We start from the raw sequence: 18,480 nt of genomic DNA on the forward strand, positions 1-18,480 counted from the left end.
CCAGGAAGCTATTCCACATAAGGCACAGTAAAACTTTCCTGTCATGTCCCTACTCCCCTTAACAGTATATTTCAGTAGATCTGCCTGTTCTGTTCCCCACACACTGTCTCTACTGAATCTTCTCACCTCCCACACCTCTGGCCTATACCCTTGTTCTTCTAGACCCAGATGCACTTATACCACTACTATTCAATATAGTATTGCCAATCCTAACATGAGCAATTAGACAAGAAAAGGATATTAAAGGAATACTTATTTGAAAAGTAAACATAAAATAAGCATTATTTGCAGATGTTACAAAAATATGCATAGAGAACCCTAAAGACTCCAATGAAAATATAATTGAATTTATTAATCAGTGCAGCAAAGTGGCAGGTTATAAAAAAAAATACATAAAAATCAACACTTTCATTTATTCAGGCAATGAGATAAAAGAGGAAGACATTTTAAATTATTCCATTCACAATTACACACCAAAAAAATTAAATACCTAGGAGTAAACCTTAAAAGGAGGTTAAAGGTCTATATAAAGAAAACTAGAGAATGCCATTAAATTAAATAAAATATACAAAGAAATGGAAAGATTGTCCCTGATCATGATTGGAAGAATCAGCATTGTCAAAATGGCCATTCTACCCAAGGCAAGATGCTGATTCAACACAATTCCCCTCAAAATTCCAACGATATTATTTTAAGAAATAGAACAAGTATTACTGAAATAGATATGGAAACACGAAAGACTCCAGATACCCAAAGAAATCATCACAAAAACAGGAAGAGTCACAATTCCAGTTCTCAGGCTTTACTACAAATCCATAATAAATAAAATGACATGAATACTGTAACAAAAGCATAGAAAAAGACCAATGGAATAGAATAGAAAGCCCAGAGATATACCCATACCTACATGGACAGCTCATCTATGACAAATGAGCCAACCATATAAATGAATTAAAGAAATCCTCTTCAAAAACTAATGCTAAGAAAACTGGACAGTCTTATGCAAAGAACAAATTGAGATCACAGTCTCACACCATTCACAAAAATCAGTTCAAAATGAATAAACTATTTGAACATAAGACTTGAAATTGTAAAATACCTAGAAGAAAACATAGGCAAAACCCTTCATGATATAAGCAGCAGGACATTTTGCAGATTTGTCCCTAGAGGAAGGGAAACAAATGAGAACTTACAAGAGACTACACAAAACTACACAAAAGGGTGTAGCCTTAGGAGACAGTTTTTGTTTGTTTGTTTGTTTGTTTTTTAGGGTTTTAGTGTAAGAGAAGTAACAGCAAAAAAAAAAAAAAATCCAAAACAAACAAACAAAAAAATACCCCACTGGATAGGAACATATGCTTGCACACACTATACCTGAGAAGAAACTGATATTAAAAAAAAAAAAAAAAATTAAGAAGAAATCATAGAATTCTACAAAAAGAAAGCAAATGACCCAATTTAAAAAAAAAAAGACAGAAGAATTAAGTAGGCATTTTTCCTAAGAAGACATAAAAATGACCTAAAAGTGCATGAAAAATGTTCATCATCCCATGTAGTCTGAGAAATGCAAATCCAAACCACAATGAGATGCCACCTCACACCTATGTCAATAGCCAATATCAAAAGACCAGAAACTATAAATGCTTGTGAGGATGTAAAGTAAAAGTATTGCAGGGCAGGGAGAGGGGCACCCCAGAACCCCCAAACTTGTCCACTCTAAATAGGTTTTGTTCTTTGTTGCATTAAGATAAAACATATAAGACCTTTAATGGAAAGGGACTTTAATAAATTAATGCATAATACAGACAAGACAAAGAATATTTTTAAATTTAGTACCCAAAGTAATTGATTTTTTTGTGGGTAAAAGTCCAGCCAAACAGGATTGCCAAAGCAAGGCCCAAAAGCCTGTCACAAGTTTAAAGCACCTTTTGGCAGGGACCCATACAACAGGGTCAAAAAAAGGTAGACAAGTCTGGGAGGAACAGAGTAAAATTAAATTTAAGATAAAAGCTGTCAGTGTTAACATTTTTACAGGTCTCTCACCTATATCTGTTTTAACCAGTCTAGGACCAAGAAGGAAGCACAGATTTTTTTACTTTTTTTTTTTCTGTATTTTTGGCTTTTTAAAGTCATCTTTTGACTTTCCATCTTGTTATTTTTTCACTCCAATCTCCTCTCTAGATTTTTATTTTTCCTCTCTAGACTTTTCAATGTTGTTGTGCAGCTCCAACCTCCCTTGGGTCTGGCAGGGAAACTTGAACCTCCCCTTTTTTGGGGGACAACTCTGTTGCATTTTTTTAATTTTTATTTTACCATATCTATGGTGGCACAGATTTCAGGTGTAGCCTTTGGAGACAATTTTTTTTTTTAGGGTTTTAGTATATGTAAGAGAAGTAACAATTAGTCACCAGCACTGTCTATGAATTTCTCATATGACAGCTTTTTATTTTTGGGAAATAGTTTATCAGTTTATGCTAAAAGAAAAAAAATCTGGAGGCATTAGTCAAAACAAAACAGCAAATTTATACATATCTGAAATAAACATATTAGAAAAACCAAAAAATACATTTGCGCGTATGATGTCTCCACCTTTTCATGGTTGCCAAATCTCTTACAGGGCAGGGACATACAGATGGACAACAGGTACATGGAAAAAAAAAAACTTATTTTCATTTATTATCAGGCAAATGTAAATCAAAACTGCAACCTTACACCCACACAACCTTCTTTCAATAAGGTCAACTTATTGGTTTTTCCAGGCTACTCCTGTTATATTCTTATTGTCCTACATAGTTAATACTTCTCCCTCTCATTCTCTCCATGAGTCACACTTTCAAGAATAAATGTTATCTTCATTATAGTGCATATAGATTGTCACCTCCACCCCCAATACTCAGATTGCCTTAAAGAAGATACTTGCCATAATAGTCATAAAATGGAAGGATAGTAATTACTGCTCCTGAAAATTTGCTTTTCTTGGGTGTCAAACTTTTAGTGAGCATCATCTCATTTCTTAATAAATGACTTAATTTACTTAAACTTTCCTGACTAATGTGCTTAAACTTTGCTGAATAACTGTTCCTTCCTAGTACACCCAGGCAGGAGTACATTGGCATATATTGTAGGGTGCCTGTGTCACAATTTTCTTTCTTATCACATAGAGTCAATATAGGATCCCAACACAGATTTGGAAAATACTAACTTAAAAGAGAAACTTTAAGTAGACTGAGATAATAAGAAATATATTCAGATGACTTTTGTTTCCCTCTAATTTACTAGTATGTGACTTTCACTTTGTGGAACCTAGTTTGAGTCAAACAGATTCCATCTTATCTCAAAGTTTGTCATGTTGAGACTTCTAGATGAAAAGTAAGCAGCCTATGCTCAGTGAAATAAGTAAGAAGAAAAAAAAAAAGAAAAGTATTGGATGGTTTCATGTATAGGAGGAATATAGGGGAACCAAATAATAAATTAAATTAAAAAAAAATAAGCAGCCTACCTCAGCAGCCCTATTGAACTACCTATCAGTTATTTTAAAAGAATAGCCACCCGTTCTCTCCTTATTGGTGATTAGGAAAGAAACAGGAAGGCTATCTGGTGATTGTTGCCAAAAAATCATACAACAGTTTGTATTAATATTCCTGTCAGCCAATCCAAAAGTTTCAAAAAAATGATCCAAGTGTAGACCACCTCCCTGATTGCTTTAAAACTCCCTTTGCCCTAACCTTGGTGAGACATTTTCTGGGACTACTATTTGACTGTAGACGCAAATCATAATTGCTACCCTGTCATAAATGTTTTCTTGATTATATTAGTTTGGTTATTTCTCAGTCAACAGAGTGATTTCATACAATTTAGTCTATTCGGCAATAGTATTTTTTTCTATTTTTATTTATTTATGTATTTATTTATTTATTATATAATTCTTACATCATTTTTCATTTTTGCACAATGTATGCATCTTCATATTGGCTATATTTCCCATACAATTGCACCTCCCTTATTTTGACCCCAATCCCTCCTCTCCTCCACCCCCATAGTGTGTCTCTGGTTTATAGTTGCTTGTTGATTTTGATAGCTGTATGGAGATTCCTCAACCTACTAAAGATAGAGCTTCCATATACTCCAGCAATCCCACTCCTAGGTATTTACCCAAATGACACAGAAACAGTAATTCCAAAGGGAACCTGCATGCCTATGTTTATAGCAGCACTATTTACAGTAGCTAAGCTTTGGAAACAACCCAAATGCCCAAAAATAGATGACTGGATTCAAGAAGATGTGGTACATAGACACAATGGAATATTACTCAGCATATCAAAAAAGATAAACTCATGCAATTTGCAGCAACATGGATGGAGCTGGATGGGATCATGCTCAGCGAAATAAGCCAGAAAGAAAAAGAAAAATACCGGATGGTCTCACTCATAATAGGAATTTAGAAAATCTAAATAAGGGACCAGGAAAAAGAATAACTATAATAGTATTTTTTAAGTAAGACCTTGAATTCAGTTTAAAGTTATTTATTGTGATAAACCTAATATCTATGAAATGAATCAGAGAAATTAATTTTCATTAGGTGAATTTAGTACTCGTGAGCCTATCCTGATTTGAATGAGTGTTTTATTAAAAGAAAGTTTATAGACTTAGGACAAGTTTGTGGCATTCTCATTTTGAGAGTACTCAAAGAGTCACTGGCACCTGAAATTCCATGCTTAGTGAAACATTCTTTTGTCAATGCACAAAAACAATTCTGATCAACATATGTGTGCCACTTAATATTTTATTTCAGAAAAATAAAAATAAACATTGCTCATCCTTAAACATTATGAGTTTTTGTGTGACAACCTTGATTGTGGGTTATGAAAAAATCACCCACCTGCGTCCTGTTTGACTGTGACCAGTGGACTCACCATTAGACAGCTGACCACACATTAAACATCCATTTTTCCCAAGACAAGAGTATTTCCATTTTATTTGATCTGCCTTTCTCACACATTTATATAACTGCCTTATGCTATTTACATTTGCTTTTGGATATCCTGCTTAAGGATTAATTTTTAGATAAACCTGTTTCCCAGTAAGGGCTTACTATAAAAAAGGATGAATGATGAAAACTCAGTTTATTGACTACCAGATCAATTTATTTTCATTTAGGTGGAGGGGAAAATGCGTGGGTCTAAAGAACTGATGGTCTCATATGAGGGAATGTCTTCCATGGATATCAGAGGCCCAAATCAAAAACTATATCAATGACTCCAGTACTGGGAGAAGATTATTGGTGAATGTGGGAGGGGAGCTCAGTTGAGTTTTAATACATTTTAGATACGGCTAGCTGAAAAGGTGTCATTTGTTGTTCAATGTATATCACTACCAAAGATACTGATATATCATTTGTGAAAAGGTCATATACCCAGACAGTACAAGACTTTCTCAAGTCAAGTGCTAACAGGCATTATACTCCCAATCTACACATTCCAATCCCAAAATTTCTACATTATAGAATTCTAACATAGTAATTATAAAATTATTTTTTCTCCCATTTTGATATTAAAGATGTTGATTAATAAATAAAAATTGTGAGGGGACTTTTTTTTTAAATAACTGTTTTTAGGGAATGAGTTTCCCCTCAATATGAGGCTATACCTTAATAAAATGATGCATATAAATATCTATCATATATATGGTTATGATTTGTTCAGCACATTGTTTTATTAAACATTTACTTTTTTATTTTTAGTAGACAAATTAAGCATAATTTATCTTCTATCAGAAAAAAAAAGCGAGGGTCTTATATTTGGTACCCAATAATCAATTGAAATGATGACAGGAGTTAGAAGGCATTCTATTCATTCATAAATTAGAATTTTCTCAGCACATTTCTCAGGGTTGACCTGAACACGTTACCTTTGTTGCAGCATCAAAGCAAATAAATCCTGTGCTAAAGTCAATCGTGAGTCCCATTAGATGACTTTCTAGCACACATGCATACGTCTTGCACTAGACAGAACAGAAAACACTGTTACTTTTCATCTGATTGACCCAATATCAGTACTATTAGTCAACATTTATCAGACTGTAAGACGGCTCCTGTAATAAGTTCTTTATAGTTTACCAACTCAGAATCAGCAATAATTGCATAAGAAATATATTATTATCAGCATGTTATTATTAATAAATAGAAACTATGTGGTTTTTGACTTGCAAAGGGATATGCATGGCCAAGCTTTAAACCCTATTCTGTCTGACTTAGTCTTGATTCTGGCCACACTGTTCCTTTTGGTAATACTGGCAACAGAACTGCTATAATTTTTTTAGGACTGAGAAAGAGTGAATTTGTCATATTCTGTAGCTAAATATCACTGCATTTTCATTAAACCAAAAAATTAAATTATTAAGCCTTGTGCTATTACTTAAATTATTGATATATTAATTTTAATATGTTAAAAAATAACTTCAGGTATATCAACAGATGCAGTAATCAAGGTAAAAAACACAAGAAACATCTTGACATTAAATGCCTCTATGTGTTCATCTGTGTGGCACAAGCAATTCACAAATAAATTTACCACTTGCCTGGTATTTGTGTAAAATTATTGATTCTTCAAAAATTAATAATTAACAAAAGACTACATTATAAATTCATATAAATATTTTAGGAAGACTAATTAAAGATAATGAAATATAAGAATAACAAATATGAAATAAAAATGGGGTTTATATGCAGGATGATGTGTTTTATGTTTATAAGCACATTTTATTTACATTTTAATTGTGAACTTCAGTGGAATTGTCAAGAGATGAAAAATACTTTGCAATTTACATACAAAGAGAGAGAGAAAAATACCTATAGCAAACAAAGTTTCAATACAAATCCTTATATTTACTTTTAGAACACTGCATATAAAAGTAACTTAGAGAGTCACATTTTCACTATGATGATTGCTAAGTCATTGTCACTTGTTCAAAAGCCACACGTACGTATTTAAACCCAATAAGCATAGGAAATTTAAAATCCTGATAATTTATTCATTTGCATTTATTTTTTTCAATAAAACAAATTAGAAAACATATTTAATGGAATTAATTAGTTCATTTTGGGGTACACTTTAATTGGTAAATACACAGATAGCTTTCATGTTTGCATCCACCTATTGAATTTTTTATTAAAGTTATGATCATCACTAAGGAATGTTCAAGGCTATTTGATTTCCTCCACTCTTTTTTTTTTTTTTTTTTAAGATTTATGTATTCCTGTATATAAGAACTGGGATACAGGCCAGATGTGTGGGAGGGTGAGAAGATTCACCAGAGACAGAGCGGGAAACAGAACAGGCAGACTGATGAAACACACTGCTGAGGGGAGCAGCAGGAGAGAGAGGAGAGGTCTGCTGTGCTATGTGAGTATCTCCTGCCAGGATCGAACTGCAGTGCAGAGGCTGCAGACAGCTTCACAGCATCCTGCACTCAACCGCCTGTGCCACCAGGGAGGCCCTGATTTTTTCCACTCTTGACCCACTTGCTATTTTCAAGTACTGTCACTTATCAGACAAAACACTTTATGAATAACAGTCCTTGAAGTTTCTTGAAGTGTGATTGGGATGTAACTTCACAAAAAAGAAAGAAAACACAATAAATATTGACTACTTGTGATGTACAAAAGACACTATACTTTAGTTGATAGAAAAGTAAAGTATCGCAAGTAATTTTGTAGCTTAGTATAGGGAATGAGAAGCACACATCATTTTAATGCAAGACAGAATGTGAGCCGATCTAAAACAAAAAGTGATAATAGTGATCAAAATAAATAAACTTAAAAAGGATTGTTGCAGTGGTGATAATGAGTGCATAGAACAGACTAGAAATTAGGATAATCTTTATGATGACATAACCTTTGAAAACACGTTCAAATTCCATGTGTGCTTTTGATGAGTAGAGATGGGGGGAAATACTTTATACCATCAAAGAATACAGTGAGTGCAGCAATTCAGAAAAATTATCAGTTGGTGGTGATTGGAGAACAGGAAATTGCCTTATAAACAATTAATTGATATCAGGGCATTTTCATTCTTAGATTTAAATTGCAGGAGATTTTAATTAAAATTAGAAAGAAATTTTTGATGAATGATTGGAAATAGCCTAAAAATAACAAATTGGGGTCTCCCTAGTAGCTCAGGGGTTAAGTCCCAGCACCATCAAGATATAGCAACCCACTGTGGCCTGATTTCCATCCGAGCCATGGAGCTAACACACATATGATTCAGCAGACCTCTCCTGTTTCACTGCAGCTCCCCTTAGCAGTGTATTTCAATAGATCCATCTGGTCTGCTCCCCACTCTGTCTCTGGCAAGTTCTCTCACCCCCCACATCTTGGCCTACACCCCAGTTCTTGTATGCATAAATAAATAAAAGTCTTTAAAAAAAGATCAAATTGTAGAAAAAAATAAATTATTTTTGACATGGATTAATGTTAATATAATTTAATAATGATGATTAATTATTCAATGTAATTGAGAAGGCAGTTAAGATTCAGAGAAATAAATTTTATGCTAATTTGAATTTATGTTAAATTATATGGGAATATTCAAATATCTTTGGGAATCACATATCCTAAAATTGCACAGACTCTCACCTGTATCCGCTCCACTTCTAGAAAAGTTGCTGTTTGGAAGGCTCTTTCCCATTGGGCAAGGTCGCATTCTAATTCCACAGAGAAGTATAGATCCTCCCCAGACTCAGACTGCACAGTGAAACAGTGTTTCCGCTGGTCCAACAGATCACTGTCCTGATGAAAACCTGGAGTTACACAGGCTTGCATACATCAATTCATATTGTAAACATGGTATACCTTGAATTAGTGTTGAATAATGCAAAGTGAAGCTGACAGTCATAAAGATCACAGTCTGTGGTGTCATTAAATCTTCATTAAAAATGGCCACAACATTCCAACATACAGCCTCAAAGTCCATAACTAACATATAAAGCATCTCCATTAAAGTTAGGATTTCTCTCTTGAACTCTTAGTAGCAACATAACTGCCAAAGCACTAAACATGAGCTCTACTTCCTTACTGCACAAAAAGATAATACACATACCCTCTTCTTCTTTACAGGGCCCTGTCAAGAAGATTAAATAGTACTTATTTATTAGTGTTTTGGAAAATTTTAAGAGATTTGTAAGTTATATATATATAACTTATATATATATATGTAACTTATATATATATATATATTATTGAGTTGATTTCATTAACCCAAAAAGCATCAAGAAAATATTCTGAGAAAAGGGAAAATATAGTGTCTAAGTTGTCTACAGGCATTTTGGTGTTTTTTTTTATCACATTTACCTAATTTATGAAATTGCATTTCATTCAGTCAAAAAGATTTTGATACAGAAATTTCTTGGTCTTGCCTGTTTTCATCTAGTGTTCTCACATATTCATATGTATTCCATTTTCAGGGATGTTAAAAAATAATCAAAAACAACTAAGGATTAAATAAATAGGCTAATATGCACTAAATGCTATAAACCTTTGCATAGTATGTTCAGTGTTCTGAAAATTGTTAAAAATTAATCCTCACATCTTTAGTTATTTCTTCTATAGACTATTATAAAGGCTTCATCATTAAATATCAAAAATGTTAGCAGGAATTTTCTATTTTGGCAAGTATTTAAAAATAGTAACCATTTAATTAAAAAATCCAAATTGTCTTTTTCTTATTTGAATGCTTAAAATTACTAAAGGTGAATTATAGAAAAGCAGTTACTTTAAGTGCTGTAGAAATTAGCTTTGGCACATGCTGCTACTAGATGGTTAGAAAGCTGAAAAGAAGATATGGTTTTTTTGCTTTTCCTGCTCTGTCTTCATGGAAAAACGAAATCATAATGTTTATGAAAATACAGCCCTATGATAAGAAAAAAAATTAAAGTACTTTTAGTAATTGGATCTTAAAATGTCTAGGGAGAGTGACAGTGACTGATATTAAATAAATAACCACATAAGTAAATGTGCTAGCATAGATTAAGTAGTATTATCAAAAGTATAGTCATTTTTACACCAAAGCTGATCAGGAAGTCAACATTGTCTTCTCACAAGTACATTTTAAACAGTGATTGAATGATGAGTAGAGAATTACAAGTGGAAAGTGTTCTTTGCAGAGAGAGGGGAGGGGATTGGCAGAAGCCTGAAGCAAGAGTGTGAGATATATTCCAGAATTCCTAAGAAGAGGGAATGTTGAAAGCCATCTCTGGGGAAGGAGATGATGCAGAACTGGTCATGAATTTTGCTCCTTACATAGGTAGTGACATTTATAACCTCAAACCTTTCACTAAAATCTCTATTCATACTACAGATTTCTCAACTTCTCCATTAGTTATTTGAATTAATGACATTGGGACAAAAATAATAATTTTGAGAAAACCTCAAATTTATCATTTATTAAAGTGGCTTTAACTTTCCTTGTAATATAAATTTATACTATGAAATGATCAATATCATTACTAGAAAATCTTTGATAGTTTTCCTTATCATAAATTGCATAATGACATTGAACTTTATTTGTTTTATTTGTTAAACATTTATTTATTTATGTATACAAGAACTGGGGTACAGGCCATAGGTGTGGGGGTGAGAGGATTCACCAGAGACAGAGTGAGGAGCAGAACAGGCAGATTGACTGAAATATAATGCTGAGGGGAGCAGTGGGCAATTCAGGAGAGGTCTGCTGCGCCATGTGGGCCAGCTTCCTGGCCAGGGATCGAACTCTTGATTGCAGTGACTGTGGGTGGCTTATAGGTTGCATCTTAACCCCTTGTGCCAATAGGGAGACCTGCCGTTGAACTTTAAAAGGACTTTTACAGACGGTTTTTGTTTTCTTGTAAAAAACTTAACTCCTTCACTCTCAAGAACTCAATTTTGCATATCTGTTGCAAGCCTTGAGATATAGACAGCTGCCTAATAAACTGTGCAATTATAATTTCAAAATCTCACATTGCAGTCATTGTGATTGTTATTTCTGAAGCATTTCTCAAAACTGATTCACATAAAATACTTCAAAATGTGGTGAGAGAGACAAATATGTAAAAATTAAAGAAAAACATTGTGAAACAGAATAAGGGGCAATGAATCATTTGGAGGAAATTCAAAGAAGAAAGTTATGAACTCAGAGACACATGAAAGAGCCACAAGTCCCCAATCTGAATGAATCTAGGTGATCCTGCTACAGAATTCAGACAATTGTACTTTCTATAGAAAACCACTGGAGCATTTGATATAGAAAAGGGGCTGTCTACGATGCTTTAGAGAAAGACAGATGAGTGAGCACATGGAAGAGTTATGTTGGCTCAAGTTTTCTGATTTAGTGAAAATTGACTCTATACCAAATATTCTAAGGATCTCCTTTGAAAGTCATGCACACACAAAAAAACACACACACGTATGAATAACCTCTCTCTTTTTCTTTCTCACATTCATGTGCTGTAGTGAAGGGATAAGACTACAGGTTGCATATTAGCATTTCGCATATTAGCATTTTCATTTACTAGAATGTGTTGATGAAATACCATGTATACATTTTATACATTTTATTATAGCTTCTGATACTAAGTAGCTGGTAATGAATGTTAGAAATTTCTATTATTAATGTTCATATTCAATAAAATAATTGCATGTATCATTTCCTAATTTTTTTTCTTTCTTTTTTCCCTCCATACAAGTTTGTTCATTTTTTTGTCAGAGTCCCAGGGAAAGTTGGGTCCCAGTAAAAACCACAGCCTCCAAAATAAGTTTTATTCATTGAAAATCATCATTTAATGATCACAATAAACATATCTTACACACTACTGTTGTGGATTTTCTCCATTTAAGACTTCTACTTCAGATGTAACCTGTGGTTTTTGATATTTTTTTCCAAGTCTCCAGGACATTTTCTGCTAACTAATAGCCATGTGCTCTCCTTCCCATAAAGAATCTCAGGGAATGCATGGGGGTGCATGTTTCCAATGAGATTAGATTTTTCCTATTCTTTGCATAAACATTTAGGAGTGGAACTGCTTTGTCATATGGCAGATATATTTTTGATCTTTTGAAAAACATCCATACTGTTGTCTATAGGTGCAGGAGCTGTCTACACACCCACCAACAGGGTCCTTTTTCTCCATGTTTTCTAGGACTTGTCACTTCTGTATTTTTTTTTTTTTTCTTCAGTCATTCTCAAAGTGTGAGGCGGTATCTCATCATTGTTTGGATTTACATTTCCTTAATGATAAGTGATGGTGAACATATTCCCCTGTGCCTGTGTACAGTCTGTATGTCTTCTTTGGAAAAGTGTCTGTTTAGTTCTTCAGCCAGTTTTGATTGGGCTAGTTGTTTTTATTTCATTGAGTCTCAGGATTTTTTTTTATATGTCTTTGATTTGAGTCCCTTGTTAGATATGGTATGCAAATATTTTCTTTTTCTTTTTTGAAAAGTTTTATTTATTTATTTATACAAGAACAGGATACAGGTCAGATTCACCGGAGAGTGAGAGGATTCACCAGAGACAGAGCAGGGAATAGAACAGGCAGACTGAAGAAATACACTGCTGAGGGGAGCAGCAGGAGCAACAGGAGAGGTCTGCTCGCTATGTGGGACCCTCACCAGCGGGCTGGGTTCGAACCGGTGCTGCAGAGGCTGCGGGCAGCTTCAGAGCATGGTGCTCAACGGCCTGCGTCACCAGGGGAGGCCCACAAATATTTTCTTCCATTCAGTAAAATGTCTTTTCATTTTAATTGTGAATTCTTTTGTTGTGCAGAAGCTTTTTAGTTTGATGTAGTTCCAATTGCTTATGTTCTGTTTGTTTTCCTTGTTGTTGAGGAAGAATCCCTAAAGACACAACTAAATGTTATGTGATGAAATGTTTTGCCAATGTTTTCTTCTGTGCTTTTTATGATTTCACTTCTTACATCCAAGTTTTTTATCCAATTTAAGTTAAATTTTGCATGAGATAGTGGTCTAATTTCATTCCTTTGCACATAATTTTCCAGTTTCCCAACATTTTTTTATTGAAGTTTTTATTTTCTCCAGTATATATTCTTCACACCTCTGTCAAATTTTAATTGTCCACATAGATGAGGTTTTATTCTGGGCTACAAATTCTATTTCATTGGTCTGTGTATCTGTTTTTGTTCCAATGACATGTTTTTTTATTTAATTTATTCATTTATGCATATGAGAACTGGGGTATAGGCCAGAGGTGCAGGGTTGTGGGGGTGCAGATGTGCAGGGTGAGAGGATTCACCAGAGACAGAGTGGGGAGAAGAACAGGCAGGAAGACTGATATACACAGCTGAGGGGAGCTGAGGGTGAGACAGGAGAGATTTGCTGAGCCATGTGGGTTGGCAAGGGATGGGACTAATGCTGCAGTGGCTATGGATAGCTTCATAGTGCCGAGACTTAAACCTTGTGGCACCATGGAGGCCCAAGATTCTTAATTTTATAGGTAAATGCTTTAAAATACAATCACCAGCCACGGGATTTTATGATCATTGGCACTGGAGTGCATATTCTAAGATTAGAATTCTTAGGTTCAGTATTTAGAGGGGGCACAGAAAGTGATTTAAATAAAGTAGATGTGGGCCTTCCCTGTTGGTGCAGCGGTTGAGCACTGGGTTGCGAAGCTGCCCACAGCCTCTGTAGCGCAGGTTCTATCCCTGGCGGCCAGGCAAGGGTCCCACATGGTATGCAGACCTCTCCTGCTGTGCCTGCTGCTCCCCTCAGCAGTGTACTTCCTCAGTCTGCCTGTTTTGCTCCCACTCCCGCTCTGGCTCTGGTGAATTCTCTCACCCTCCCGCACTTCTGACAGTACCCAGTGCTTGTACAAATAAATAAATAAATCCTTAAAAATAAATAAATAAATAAATAAATAAATGAATGAATAAAGTAGATATGGGAAATTTCCCCAGACAACTGTGATCCTGACAAAGTCGATGGTTAATAGGACAAAATTCTTCCTAATAACATCCCTATGGCACTGGAATTTACATTAACTGATACAATGGAACAAAACTAAGGTTGTCATTTCCATGTTTGTTTTTTTTTTTTTTTAATTTTATGCTGGGGTTATATTGATCCCAACCAACTTCTTAACTTTCCAAAGTGTCCCTCATTATAGTGTTGTTAATGATCTCCTTCTTTAAGTCTATCTATACCGCTTGGATAATGCTTCTTCACTGCCTAAGTCTGTGTTAGACTTAGATTTCCAAAGAACTTAAAGAAACAAGTCTCTGCTTTAAAGAAGAAAAAGCAATTTCAATAAAGATAACTGACCCAGGTGGAAAAATTCTGCATACTTTCAAAGGGAAAAATGTCTTTTTATACAATATTTTAAAAGAGTGGATGACAAATAAACAAGATAATTATATATATATATATTTTTTAGTTTTTGTATTTCATTTGTATTCCTGATTTCTCATTTAATATTCTTGAACCAATTTTCATGATTATTTTGATTGATGTCAGACTTTCCCTATGCCCTTATAATTGAGACAAATATAAATTTTACTATTATAAATAAGCATTATAAGAACCTGAAAAGTAAATGAGCATGCAAGAAACACACAAAACAATAAGATTAATTTCCTATAATATTATTAGAAGACTTTCAAAACTGCCTACTGAAAGTCACTGTTTTAATTAATAGTTGCAGGATTCATCTTCCAGGTTTTAATTTCAATTTTAGTATTCAATCTCTCTGAGGAAAACTATGTCATCCTATAATAAGACTCAAATACATGTTTAGAAATTGGCGGAGTATATGGCTTTGCAGAGAAAAACTTTCCAAAGACAGGGAGTTATTACCTGTTATAATATACATAGACATCAAAGGGTCATACATAGTCTGTTTTGTGATAGGTAATTTGGTCCTGCCTTCAGGATTAAAAAAATCCCACCTTTAAATATTTCCAAAAAATAAAATTATATTCTCAGTCTTTAATATTGGTATGCAAATATTGTTTACAACATTCTAGGACCTTTTTTTTTAAACAATTTTGGGGGGCCTCCCTGGTTGAGCGCCATGCTGTGAAGATGCCCACAGCCTCTGCAGCACTGGTTCAATCCCCCGCCACTGGAAAGTGTGCCACATGGTGTGCAGACCTCTCCTGCCACACCTGCTGCTCCCCTCATCAGTGTAATTCATCAGTCTGCCTGTTCTGCTCCCCTCTCTGGCTCTGGTGGATTCTCTCACCCTCCCGTGCTTCTGACTGTACCCAGTGCTTGTATAAATAAATCTTTCAAAAAAAAAAAAAAAGATTTCATTTTTGTGTAAAAGAACTGGGATGTAGGTGGGGGGTGGTGAGAAGATTCACCAGAGACTGAGGAGCAGAACAGGCAGATGTACTGAAATACACTGCTGAGGGGAGCAGTGGGTGAGACAAGAGAGGTCTACTATGCTATTTGTGGGTTAGCTCTATGGCTTGGAACTCATGCTGTACTGCTATGTGGGTTAGCTCTATGGCTTGGAATTGAACTCATGCTGTACTGCGGGACCTTATGTTGATGGTGCTGAGACTTAACACCTAGGCCACCATGGTAGTCCCCATAGTTCTCCCACAACCATAACACCCTGATCTGTCACTACAGTGACACCTTATGCTCTTCCCTTCCCTGTTTGGGCCCCTGTCCATGCCCCTACCCTGCTATATACCTCAGATCTATGGTCAGCTACAAGTTTATGCTAAGTGAAATAAGTGAGAAGGAAAAATAAATACTGGATAGTTTTACTTTCATGTGGAATATTGAGAAACCAAACAAAAGGTAAAGAAACTAAAGGACAAAACTTGCAAGTACTTTTTTTCGTAATCATTCTTTAGATGTGATTAAAAACAGGTGGTCACCACTTATTGAAGTTATTTTTCTATCCTTGAGGATGATTATAAGTCATCTCTTATTTTCTCTTTATAAAATCAAATGATACAAATTATTTTTATCAATTCTTCCTAGATGCTATATTGTCTTTCCTCCTAGATGCTATGTCATAATTCTTTAATTTTCTTATATCTCTTTGCAGCAACCCACCCAAGCTTCTCTTAATCCCTCAAATAATAAAAGCCACAAGTCCATGAAGTAGTGGAATTGTGGATGTGAACAAGATGATATTTAGAGGGAATTAGTGTGTCACCTAAACTTGCATTTCTGTTTATACACCCTTAGATCTTGTATTGGTACTATGTCTGGGGAGATATAAAAGCTGTATTCATATCCAAAACAGCCTATTTGTCTGACAAAAATGTGCAGAATTAATTCAGCACATTTTATGAGAGGTTTACTATCTAGATAACATTTACCACAATGATCATTGCTTAATAGCACTCATGAATATTGATGATATAATCTTTGACCTCACTTCTGAATTATTTTCTAAAGAACTCAAGGTAAAGCAGGTTGCTATTTATTGATCAGTTCCATTAATTGCTATCTTTTTTTCTATTTTTATTTTTAAGCAAACACAAATAACTGTCAACTGTGAAAACAATTTTTATAAGAGTTCAAGATTGCATAGACTCACTAGTATTTCAGAAAGCCATTTATCGTTGATCTACACCAAAACCAGTAGTACGTATTCTTCTGATCTTCAATCAAATACATACAATGTGCCTGTTGTATGTCAGGCATTGTTCTAGTGCAGGGATATTCCTGTGTTAATCAGATGAGATCCATGACCACAGAGATTTGTTTCAAGTGGAGATGAAACAAATTACAGAGCAAACAAGAAAATGCTTAATCAGAACATGTCAGATGGTTATAACATCTGGTAAAATATTTTGGTTGTGTTAACCTCAGGGAGTACTTATCTTGCAGAATGACTTGAAAAGCACTCCTTAAGAAGGTGACCATGGGACTTCCCTGATGGTGCAGAGGTTAAAGTCTCAGCACTATTAAGCTATAGCTGCATGAGTTAGATCCCCTGGCCAGGAAGCTTACCCAAATGGTGCAGCAGACCTCTCCTATCTTTCCTGCTGCTCCCCTCAGCAGTGTATCTCAGTAGATCTGCTTGTTCTGCTCCCCACTCTGTCTCTGGTGAATCTTCTCACTACCTATACCTCTGGCCTATACCCCAGATTTTGTATGCATAAACAAATAAAATAATTTTTTAAAAGATGACTATGGAAGAAAGACATGAAGTGAAATTGTAAACCATTTAAGGTATTTGGGGTGTTAGGCAACAAGTTTAGAGAACATGAGACTGCTGTGTGACAAAACAACATAGCAGAATTGAATAAATTAGCGGAATTAGAGCTCATGATCTGGTAGCAGAAAAGAGCAGAAAGGTAGTGGACTGAAGGATGTGGCTGGTAAAGAGCTAATACTGCCTTGTTGTTGTGTATACTGAATTTTGCTTTCAAATTTGAAGCTAATAGAGGCAAGAGTTAGGTTAGAGAAATAAGTGAGAAAGGAGAAGAATAAATACAGGTGAGACATGGGGGTTGATGGAATTTTGGAATATGTTTTTTTCTCATATTTCAAATAAAGGTCTGAGAGAAAGAGACTTCAGAGAAAGAGACTTCAGAGACTGTTAGCTGAGGTGTGCATTTGGAGTATGGGGAGCATGTTAAATTAACTTTTAGCTGTCTATTAGATATTCATGCAGAAGCATCCAGGGAGAATAAATTCATTAGTTTGGAAGGCGGGTGGGGTCCCAGAATGAGTTTTCAATCATTGTTATATAAAGAGTATTTATAGTAATGCATTACTATAAATACTATTGGTTTGTAGTATTACTATTGGTATTACTATTGGTTAGTCCATGAATGACTATTAGCAATGATTCTAAGTAACTTTTCTTCTCCTTTCTCATTTTTCTACTAGTGCAACCATTAAACCATATTTCAATAATAAAATTCATTTTACACATACACAATAGCATTATTAATAATTTTACATATTTCTATTAAATAGAAAACAGGTTAAATATAATGTATATAACAATCATAATTGAAAACTATATAAACATGATATGTATGCATATATCAATAAAATATGTTTTAGTGGAAAAAAAGACATTCTGAAATAATTTAGCACAGTACAACTTCATCATCATTTATATCTGAAATGAAAAAAATTAATCTCTCTTTTTGTCATTAATTATTTTCCATTCCTGAGATTTAAAGATCTACCTTCCCTATATGTTTGTATCAATTTATGTTTATAAATCAAAAAAATACAATGATAAACCTTTATAAACCTTTATAACTGACTTATATAAATATAAAATATACTGATATTCTGTAGTCCAATATAAATTTTATTCCTGAAATCAAATTTGATAAATTCTTAGTAATGTTTGTATTTCTTTACCATCAATTATTATATTGGATCTCAAATTATAAAATCATTTAATGAGGTTATTATGTGCTACTGAATAGGAAAAGATCTTTCCTCACCATACATATGACAAGGGTCTGATATCTATGATGTACCAAAACTCATACAACTAAATACAA

At 34.3% G+C, this 18,480-nt stretch overlaps 1 protein-coding gene across 2 annotated transcripts in view; it reads right to left on the reverse strand.

Moving 5' to 3' along the window:
* The window catches only part of SNTG1 (syntrophin gamma 1), a gene marked incomplete at both ends in the record, with an annotated part of 271,863 nt that overhangs the window by 56,801 nt on the left and 196,582 nt on the right, over positions 1-18,480 (reverse strand). For both annotated transcript variants that reach the window (XM_084230408.1, XM_084230407.1), the window contains 2 exons: positions 5,908-6,000; positions 8,633-8,785. In XM_084230408.1, coding sequence (XP_084086534.1) covers positions 5,908-6,000; positions 8,633-8,785 — 246 coding nt within the window. The remainder of the gene's footprint in view (positions 1-5,907; positions 6,001-8,632; positions 8,786-18,480) is intronic.

This window comes from Talpa europaea (genome assembly GCF_964194135.1).
Source record: "Talpa europaea genome assembly, chromosome: 3".
Lineage (NCBI taxonomy): Eukaryota > Metazoa > Chordata > Mammalia > Eulipotyphla > Talpidae > Talpa > Talpa europaea.